The 11,208-nt window shown below is 38.2% G+C and overlaps 1 protein-coding gene across 1 annotated transcript; it reads left to right on the forward strand.

Annotated features, from left to right (window-relative positions):
- Positions 1–74: 74 nt before the first annotated feature.
- LOC101170970 (3-oxo-5-beta-steroid 4-dehydrogenase) lies at positions 75–9,850 on the forward strand. Its single transcript, XM_004082905.4, has 9 exons — positions 75–429; positions 498–665; positions 812–928; positions 1,010–1,087; positions 1,335–1,457; positions 1,756–1,865; positions 8,711–8,876; positions 8,963–9,045; positions 9,116–9,850. Exons 1-9 carry the CDS (start codon positions 337–339, stop codon positions 9,156–9,158), a joined length of 981 nt encoding a protein of 326 aa, XP_004082953.1. The 5' UTR covers positions 75–336; the 3' UTR covers positions 9,159–9,850.
- The last annotated feature ends 1,358 nt before the right edge of the window (positions 9,851–11,208 follow it).

Below are 11,208 nucleotides of genomic sequence, written 5' to 3' on the forward strand. Positions count from 1 at the left end.
TATCCTATAGATATATTCTCTTGACTTATTTTGTGTAAAGGTAGATATAGTTTAGGATTCTGTCTTGTTGAATGGTATTAGATTTGGTGAATAAAGTTACTTTTTACATTTGGAGGCCATCTGGTATTATAACGTGCACTAAATGTGAATGTATAATTTAACAGGGAATAGACGTGCGTGTGTGTGTGATTGTGTCAGATACTGTGATTTTATCACCATGTAAACGTGTGCGGGAGGGTGCTCCTATCTGGGAGGAGTTATAGTGGTCAAAGAGCAGCAAGAGTTGTGCTCAATGACACTTTGTCAGGCTTTACCTGAGGGCAGAATAGAGTAAGCATGGAGTTGACAGCAACAAACCACTCGATTCCTCTTAGTGATGGAAACAGGATTCCTTTAATAGGACTGGGAACTTATGGGGATCCAATCACGGTAAGAAGGTAACTCAACCTAAATTTAAGCTGAAACTTGTTTTCTACCAGTTGATGCTTTCTGACTAGACCCCCAAAGGAGCCACAAGTGAAGCCGTCAAGCTGGCCATTGAAGTCGGATACAGACACTTTGATGGGGCTTTGGTGTATTTCAATGAACATGAGGTGGGACAGGCAATCAGGGAAAAAATAGCAGACGGGACGGTGAAGCGGGAGGACATCTTCTACTGCGGAAAGGTTTTCAAAACTCTTGCTTGTTTGTGTCTGTGCTTTATTTTCGGCAACTGAACTCTTTCCCAGATTTAGCTTCATGGTCACACAGATAACCTACTGCCACAGTTTTGCAACAACTAACACTTTGTCCCCCCCTTTTCTTTGTCTAGCTGTGGAACACATTCCACCCCCCTGAGCTTGTGCGAACTGCTCTGGAGAAAACCCTGAAGACGTTACAGCTGGATTATGTTGACCTTTATATTGTGGAGTTGCCAACTGCATTTAAGGTTTTGCACATTTTTGCCAGTTTTAAGTTTGAATTATTAACAGCCTTTAACCATTTACAAAATGTTTTGGTTTTTCTGTAGCCAGGAGATAGTTTCTACCCTCGAGATGAGAATGGAAAATATCTTTATCATACGACTGATCTATGTGCTACTTGGGAGGTGAGGCAGTCAATTTATCTATTTATTTGTTTATTTATCTATTTATTTTTCACAAAATAAGAAAGATTAGTCCCTATTGACAACATTGGATTCACACTTTTTTTTTATATAACTTATGGGTTAAGGGTCCAGTAAAAAGATTTAAAAAAACACCCATTTTGGATTTGTGCTCACGGTTAAGAGTAAATAGTTTGTCATTATCATTAGTACAGTTTAACAAGACGTTCCTTGCTCCCTGGTTTAACAGGCTCTGGAGGCGTGCAAAGATGCCGGGCTGGTAAAGTCTCTTGGAGTCTCCAACTTCAACAAGCGTCAGCTGGAGTTGATTCTCAACAAACCTGGACTCAAACACAAACCAGTGTCCAACCAGGTGACCGAACCCCAGTAATTAAAAACACATATCCAATTATAGGATTAAACTTTGAAAATGATAAGAATATAAATTGTGAACACTACAGGGGAAACCTGGCTTTGGTAATCAAAGATACAAGACTTAAAGACATTTATTTAACCCCTTGATGCTTGAATTTATTTTGAGCAATAAAACAAATCACATATGTTTTTGCTTTCATGTAGATCCTAAATTAAGGTAATTTTGGAGCCAGAGTGTTTTAAGCATCAATAAGCGTCAAGAGGTTAATAGACTTTTTATTCTGCTTCTACCTCAGGTTGAATGTCATCCGTACTTCACGCAACCGAAGCTGCTTGAATTCTGTCGGCAGAACAACATTGTGATTGTTGGCTACAGCCCTTTAGGCACTTCAAGAGATGCATCATGGTATGGGCCTCTTTCTTTTCAGGAGTTTTTACTTAAAAGAAGCTGCAGAATCCATTTTTGTTTGTTTTTGGTTAACCAACACTAGAAACAGTAAAGGTAATGAAAAATTAATCAAAGAAAAAAAAAGTTCTCTAATGTTTCTAGTTTATAATCATCACTCTGAAAGACGGCTGCACTTTTAATTTCAGTGTTTCTTGGATGTAATGATTTCTAAATAGCGTTTTGTTCTATATAAAGAAAAGAACATTTTATTTCTTTAGGAAATACATGTTGGCTTAATGTACTGTGGGGGCATTAGAGGTTGTGAGCTTGTCATTATTTATTATGTTAAATAGGTAAAGATCTATTCAGAAGAAAATATGTTCTCCAATGAACAGACAGGAAACTAAAATAATTCAAAGAACATCCTTTTTATTGTTTGAAGAATATGAATGCAGCAACTGGGAACATCTTTCTGGAGGTAAAGCACCAAACAACAACAGTGACTGGTTAGAAAAAAAGAGAAAAAACTGTTTTTGGTACATTTAAAAATGTATAAATGATCAATTGGAAACCTGAAAACCAGAAAGTAAGGAAAAAAACGAAATTATGTATAAAATTAAAAAGACATGGAAACTGTGGATTTTTTAGGGTGGTAAACGAAGTGCAGCTAATATTTCTTCCAGGACAGGTTTCAGCCCCAGCCCCAGACCAGACTGATTTTTGTGCTAAAATAATTTAAATTTAGTCTAAATCCGTCCTGAAATGGCAACATTTGGTACATTAGAATATAAAAGAAATCAAAAAGTAAGTTTTACTGTAATTAGTTTAATTACAACACAGTTTAAAGAAGAAAATGTGCAAAAAACGGGGCTCGATTTAGTAAAATAGCACCAGCAAATCTTTATTTGATAGTAGTAATATAAATATAGGGACAGCACTGTGTGTGCATTTGACAAGTGCGTGTGAAGCCAACAACTGGGAAAAAACATCATAAAAGGGGCAGAGCGTGGACGGAGCTTTCAAGATCATTGCGAACGCGTCAGAAATGTGGTAGAACTATTACCACATGACCAAAGAGAAACCCTCCAAAATGTTCTGTCCCTCTGATGTGCTCCTTCCTGATCCTCTCCACCCTGGTCACTCACACAGAGAACCTCAGCATCCTCCTCAGTCCTACTGTCTCTAGGCCCATCAACATGGTTGCTCGAACCCCAGTTTTGTACACCTTTCCTTTCCTTTTAGCTGAAACTCTTGTATCACACCGGACACCTTCTTTTCTAAACTCTCCAGTACTCTGGACTGTTGACCCAAGATACTTGAAATCCTACAACTTCTTTTTCTCCTCTCTCTGTAACCTCATTCTTTTATTTTGGTGCCTCTCATTCACACACACACGTACTCCGTCTTCCTGCGGCTAACCTTCATTCCTCTACTTTCCAGGGCAAACTTCCACCTCTTTAGCTTCTCCTCCGCCTGCTCTCGGTACAAACCCCAATGTCGTCCGCAAACATCATAGTCCATGGTGACCTCTGTACTTCTCTATCAACAAGTCATGTCCTGCTTGCCGTTTGTTAATTTTTCCAGTCTTTTCTTTTGCTTCTGTGCAGGCCGGCTGGGACTCCAGGGTTTATTTTCATGAGAAAATACCATTATAATACACTTAAGAGCTAAAAAAAAAATAAAAATAAGATTTGGCATGGTATAGGGCCCCTTAAATGTGACTTCAGAATGACATTTACCAATGTTGACTATTTTAACAACTTATGTTTCAAAGGTTAAAGTCTAAAGCTTTAAACACGTAGCTTTCCCTTTTCTATAAACGACAGACCATAAAGAGGTTAAATGTAAGGAGGGAGTGGAGACTCTCTAAATTGCTTTATGAACATGACCTAAAAATGTTTGATTTCTCTTTAGAGAAGTTGTAAGTGTTCCCAATAAATAGTTTGGAAAGATAAATGTATGTATTATTAGATGCTAAAAAAAAAATAATGGTAAAGAAATAATAATAAAGAAATAAGTTTATGTCTGAATATGGTTGGAGAGCAGATCCGTGTGAGAGACGGGTCGGGCTTTAACACATTTGAAAATACAGCAGCCTGTTGATTTTTATGGAGACTGTCTGGTTTTTAGAGTCAGCCAAAGGATGTCTGGTGTTCATTCGTTCATGAAGGGTGTTTGACCATTTTTACAAAGTAACATCACAAGTAGAAGCAGTTCACAGCTGAAGCTGAGTAAGGAGTCATTCCCAGAGATTTCGTCCAAAACCCAAAATGTTGCAAAACAGTCAATGACACACAGGTTTCTACTAGCAATGTAGCCAAATCTGAGCAGTACTTTCTTCTCGCTCGTTAGTTTTTGGAACACATTATACCTATACCAACTACACTACAATTATTCATGTGAATACAATGTTCTGCTCGGCACAGTGTGACTATTATTTAATTGAACTTTAACCACTTCTGTCAAAGGGATTTCCTCCATTTCTTTAAATTTGTTGCTGTAGGGAAAAATAGCCTTTAAACTTAAGTGTAGAATTTGATCACATACTGACACCACTACAGGTATGAAATAGTGCGGGGTGCATCGTGGGTAGTTTTGTTTTCAGCTGTGAATGATGAAAGGTATCATAAGTCTAAGGAGTACTTCTAAGACTTCTACTTCAGGATTGATTAGCAAATAATTTAAGTAAGCTTTTAGATGCTCCATGGATGCTACTGTACTATAAAGTATACATAACAAGCAAATTACAAGAGCATAATTCAAATGGGCGGCACCCACACAGAGCAAAAGCCGGTGCCTCAGAGGCATGACTTTTGAGAAGCAAGTGAAACAGGCTCTGTGTGGTCAGGAGGTACTCCCAGATGACTGGGTAACCACAGCTAATGTGATCAGGGAGACAGCTAGGAGTTTTCTTGGTGTATCATCAGGAAAGAAAGTCTATAAAGAGACTTGGTGGTGGAATAGGGAGGTGCAGGAGTGTATATGGAGTAAGAGGCTAGCTAAGTAGAAGTGGGACACAGAGGACTAAGGAGAGTAGACAGGAGGACAGTGAGATGCAGCCTAAGGTCAAAGTAGAGGTGTGAAAGGCAGAACAAGGAACTTATGATAACTTGTATGCTAGGTTGGGCAATAAAGAGGGAGAAACTGATCTGTGTAGATAAGCAAGGCAGAGAGACCCAGATGGGAAGGACATGCAGCAGGTTAAAGTGATTAAGGATAGGGATGGTAATGTATTTACAGGCATCAGTAGTGTCGCAGAAAGATGGAGAGAATACTTTGAAAAGTTAATGAATGAGGAAAATGAGAGAGAACAAAGAATAGAAGAGGTGACTCTTGTGGAGCAGGAAGTAACAAAGATCAGTAAGGGTGAGGTGACGGGGGGCATTGAAGGGGATGAAGAGTGGAAAGACACTTGTTCCTGATGATATACCTGTGGAAGCATGGAAGTGTCAGAGATGGCAGTGGAGGTTTTGACTGGGTTGTTCAACAGGATCTTAGGTGGTGAGAAGATGCCTGAGGAATGGAGGAGAGATGTGATGGTGCCTATTTTTAAGAATGAGGGAGATGTGCAGACATGTGGCATGGCACATTGCTTTATGAACAAGGCGAAAATCTTTAAGTGAGTTTGATAGAACATTTCATTTACTGACATTTACAATCACACATTGATTTACAGACCTAACAATTGATCATACAAATACATTGATCCACACATTCAAGAGATTGGGCTACATATTAATTTTGCAGTAGCACAAGGATTTCACTGTTCTAATTATTTTATGAAATTCTGTATTTTAAAGATCAAATTTATTTTTTAAACCAATCTTGCAAAGAAACAGTTTTTTATTTTACAATATTGTATACATGAAATGTCACTATATGACAACAACATTATGATTATTTACGAAATAAACAGATTTTGGAAATCAAAAGTTTAATTGCTAAACATGACTGAACACATATTACTCTTTTATGACATGTTGGTCTTTTTTTGTTCCATTCAGAAGCAATTTTGTAGTCTGGCCAATAGATGCCACTATAGTTTCAGTGTGTCAAATGCTTCACAACCCTGAACTATTTCTATGCAATTTGAATCATTTTGATTCAGAAAACGTTGGTTTCTCCATTACTAGTTTCATATCAAGAAAGAGCAAAAGACATAGTCTATCAGGGTGCTAGTGCTCAGCAGAACAAGCCAGGGAACAGAACATGCCAACGCTGAAGGCTTTACCAGAGTTCCTTAAATACACTGAGACTTGATTACCGAAGTGCAGGCATCTGTGACTACTTTCCAGGTTCCACAGGAGAGTAGGCAGAGTCAAAGCCAGCCTGCATGGAAGCAAAAGAAAAAGCTGGAAAAATTAACAAAAAGGCAAACAGAACATGACTTGATGATGGAGAAGTACAGAGAAGCTCAGAGAGAATGATGCTGTGCCTTTGATCTGGAGAAGGCTTATGACAGGGTGCCCAGAACTGTGCTATTATATGAGGGAGTCTGGAGTGACAGCGAAATATGTTAGAGTAGTGCAGGACACGTATGAGGGCTGCCCTGGAAAAGAGAGGAATAAAGGTGAGCTGCAGCAAGATGGAGTACATGTGTATGAATGAGAAGCATCCAAGTGAAAGAGTTACAGAGTCATACAGAGTTCAGAAAAGAAGTGAAGATGCAAGTGCAGGCAGGTTGGAATGGGTGGAGAAAAGTGTCATGTGTGATAGAAGAGTTTCAGCTCAAATGAAAGAAAGGGTGTACCAGACTGTGGTGAGACCAGCCATGACGTTCGGCCTTGAGACAGTGGCACTGAGGAAGATACAGGAGGCAGAGCTGGAGGTAGCAGAGATGAAGATGCTGAGGTTCTCTGCGGGAGTGACCAGGATGGATAGGATCAGAAATGAGTACATCAGAGGGACAGAACAATGTTGGAGAGTTTGGAAATAAAGTAAGAGTGGCCAGACTGAGATGGTTTGGACATGTCCAGAGGAGAGACAGTGAAGATATTGGGTAGAAGGATAGTGAGTCTAGAGCTGCCAGCCAAGAGTTCAAGAGGAGGACCAAAATAAGAACTATGGATGCAGAGAAAGAGGACATGAAGGTAGCTGGTGTTAGAGGAAAGGATGCAGAAGACAGGGTTAGATGGAGGAAGCTGATCCGCAATTCACAATTCTATGTCAAAACCATTAACCCTTGTGCTATCTTAGATGACCCCACCCTTACACTGACGTGTTCTCCCTACCATGACAAAGGTGGAAAAATTTCATGTAATCCATGGACACCAGTGAGGTTCACAAATCATTGAAGAAAAATGGTTCAGCGCACTGTCTAGTGGGTCTAGATGACCCCACTCCCAATGTTAAAGTGCCTAGGATAGCACAAGGGTTAAACAAATTGAGCCATTTTTGCACCCCCATTGATGTAAAATGGAACATAACGGTTAGAGCAGAGCTACTGGCACATGATGAAACCCGTTGATTGGTGGAAGGTAATTACGACAAAAGAAAGCGCCAAACCAGCGCCAGCATGTTCCTCGTTGGTGCCTGCAATCTTCTCTCAAACGACATTAAATGACTTGTGTATACGAAGTACCAAAAGCCAATCGGGAAAATAAAAATAAAAAGAGAGCTGCGGGATGACGTCCATTGTTGTTGTTTATAGCTTCACTTTTCCTGCAGCTACGATGCACTACTACACCCTACATGCGCCGTGACGGTCCAACTTTGAGAGATCGTTCTAAACCGTACCAAACATTACAAGCCCTCTAAAGGTGCTTGTTTGGATACATTCATTAAAGTGAGGGTTTAGGCATCACATGGTAGCCACATGTCCGTCAATAATGGGACACCCATCCATCCAGGTGACCTGCTAGTGGAGGGGACAAACAACTCCCACTCTACTATGTCAATTTGGTCACAGGATGTCTCTTTGGTCAAGTGGTAAAAGTTCCACCTTCTTTCTAACCTGTTCGCGATGATGTCGAAAGCTCCGCCTAAGTCTGGCCCATGCCCCACTCCATTTATCGTGTAGTTCAGGTCGCGGGGTTCACACACCTACTGTCAGGTTGGGAGGGCTGGTGAGCGTGCAGGAGCCAAAATGCAGAGACGGGAGGCACATGGTTCCAGGGCAAGGGGTTTATTCTTAACCAAAGGCGCTGCAGAGCAGGGTAACAAAACCAAAACTGACTGTGGCCTAAACATGGAAACATGGCAGAAGGCAGTCAGGGAAGAGACGTTGATGGACCAGCACAAGAGGAAGGCAGAGACAAGACTTAAATACAAACAGCACTAAGAAGACACAGGTGAACATGATCAGGAGAGATTGGGACGAGGGAAGTAAAACTGAAAACCATGACATAACAGTAAACCTTTCAAAATAAAACAGGAAACAGAACTCAAACATGACAGAAACAAGATGGAAAGCAAAAACCAATACAAAGAAACCCAAACCATGACACCTACAATGCTGTCCCTATATTACTACTTTAGATTAACCAATTTTACTAATCAATTTATCTTTAAAGTATTTCTGTTTTTTCTTTTTAGGACAAACTTGCTTTTAGTTAGTTTTTAAAGTAAGAATTCTATGTACATTTTAAAGAAAAAGTCCACTTTTGTTCAGTTTGTACCACCAGTGAAGTGAAAATTAGTTTTCATAACCAATTAAAATTGGTTTGAATTGAAATTTGAAGGGAAAAAAAACCCTGAAATGTAACAAATTCATAAATCAATTTCAACGCAGCCCAAGAAATAGCACATAGATTACATGACACATTAAAAACGTTTTAATAGCAACAATTTAAAATTAATTACAAACTTTTTTCATTTTAAAATCACAACGACTGTGGCGCTGTCTTGACATATTTATTCAACAGGGTCAACCTAAAGTGCCCGCCTCTGTTGGAGGATGAAGTGCTGAAGTCAGTCGCCAAAAAGTACAGTAAGACCACTGCACAGGTGTGCCTGAGGTTCAACGTGCAGAGAGGAGTGGTGGTCATCCCAAAGAGTTTCACTTCAGCCCGCATTAAAGAGAACTTTGACGTAGGTTGGAAATAAATCAGTTTCTGAAAAAAAGAAATTAAGAGTGACACAAACAATAACTTCTATTCAATCTTCTCCAACAATAGATATTTGACTTCTGTCTCTCTGATGAGGAGATGAAGGCAATTGAAGGACTGAACAAGAACATTCGATTTGTGGAGCTTCTCATGTGAGTGTGGCAAACTCGGCATCTATATCTATTATGAGCGTGCAAGTATTTATTTTCTCTGACCCGACAGGTGGGCTGACCATCCGGAGTATCCATTTCATGAGGAATATTGATGGCACCAATCTCAAGACCAGCTACATGATTTTCTTTGGTTGGCCAGTTAGATTTTTAGCCATTTTTATCCTCACAAATTCGTCTTTTGCCTCACTTAATAAAGACATTCTAAACTGCTTTTGATATTTATTCTTTTATATTGCAGCTACTTTTCAACAGAATCTTTTTGTTTTGATTTTCTAAGGTCTGGAAAACTTTACCAATCATTTTGGGATAGGGAAATTAAAGCTTAATTAAAGCTAAAACTAAACTACTAGCCTGAACGCAAACGAATTTAGCATTAAAATAGTTTTAAAAAAGAAAGTAAAAAGGCACAAATGAAACTCTGCTCTTTGGAAAGTCTTAAAAAATTCACACAAACTTTTAATTTGTAATTATTTTTCTTTGTTTTAGATCTGTTAGGATTTCCTCACGCATCTAAATGGTTTGGGTTCTAAATGCACAGCTTTAACGACCACCTGATATTTTTTAATGCTTACGTAACAATTTATTTGCACAAATGTTAATGTAATTACATAATGAGAAACTGTATACATTCTTAGTCATACTTTGATTGTTTTTTTGTTATTTTTTTACGGGCTACAAATCCTTCCTCCATTAAGGTAGCAGCATAACATAACGCTGCTGTCATGGCCAGCTGAAACAATTTTGTTGTATTTGTAACGGTGACAATAAAGGTTGTGTTCAAATCAATTGAAGCTTTATTTGCAATGTGGGGGTTTTAAAGGATTAAGTCCCAGTATGAAGTTTTTTGTGTTTAAATCTACAGCACACAGGGAAATTGTGCCAATATATGTATTGTGGAAAATATTTGTTTTTTTTCCCTAAAGATTAGGGATGTTACAATTCATTTTATTAACAGTCTGATTTATAACATAACTTGTGGTTGTTCATATGATTCATAGTCGGTTTTAGGTAATATAAACCAGGGCGAACGGTTATGGCACCTACACCTGTTAACCGATTCACTGAGCTAAAATCCAGGACAACTTTAGCAAAAAACTCCATCAGTGGGACTCAGAAATAAATACCTGGGTACCAAACAGTGCAGGTGAAGTTTACCAGATTCCTAGTATTTTTTGCAACATAATCAAGCGTAAATTAAATATGTGCATAAACAAACAAGAAAACAAGAATTAATGGAAAATAACTTCATATTTTAGTTTCATAGAGTTCAGTTCACTATTGTTTTTTCACATCAAAATAATACAAATGGAACAATTTTAGAACATTCTGCCACACTGTAAATTGTATGTAAAATTGTAAAAGTGTTTCCACACATTGGACAGTAATGATGGCTTGATCATTTTTTGCAGTAGTCACGTGCGCTTTGTCCGCTGTGATCCACTTGGTTTCTTTTACGTCTCATTGTAAAATATACCTGCCATGCCTCAATCTAAAAGGTATTTTCTAATATCATTCTAACAATTTGATAACGGACTAAGTTGATTATTTTAAAAACTTGCCTCACCAAGATCGATCTGGTTGGATTGTAGGAATAGAAATCGATAAAGTCGATTAGTTATTACAGCTCTGCTAAAGATGCATGTGAATTAGTTTATGTTTACAACAAATTCACATACATTTAAAGGATCGAAGATGAGATCTAAACTTGTAAAATCAAGGAACCCACACGTTAAGACATGCACAATAAACCACACAATTTACTATAAGTATAATTGCCAATAGTGTATCTAATATTCGGAGTTAATATGTTTTTGTCTGTTTTGTATACCACTGGTGCGCTCTTTTTAAAGTCGTGAGTGTGTTGTTAGTAACTGTTAGTATTTTTTTCTTTTTTGCTGTTTGTTTTTGTCTACGGAACTCCTTTTTTGTGGGAAGCATTTCATGTTTCCACATCCAGTGTATGTGTGATATTTGTGATCATCGTTGTATTTTGTTACGTTGAATTGTTGAGGGGTTTGTTTACGTGTTTTATTTTTCATAAATACACATTTTTCTTAAATTAAATAATAAAAATGTTTGTTATAGAAAAGAACACAAAGTGTTTTTGTAATAAAACATTATGTGATAAATTCCTAGTTTATA

This window comes from Oryzias latipes, chromosome 23 (assembly GCF_002234675.1).
Source record: "Oryzias latipes chromosome 23, ASM223467v1".
NCBI classification, from domain to species: Eukaryota; Metazoa; Chordata; class Actinopteri; order Beloniformes; family Adrianichthyidae; genus Oryzias; species Oryzias latipes.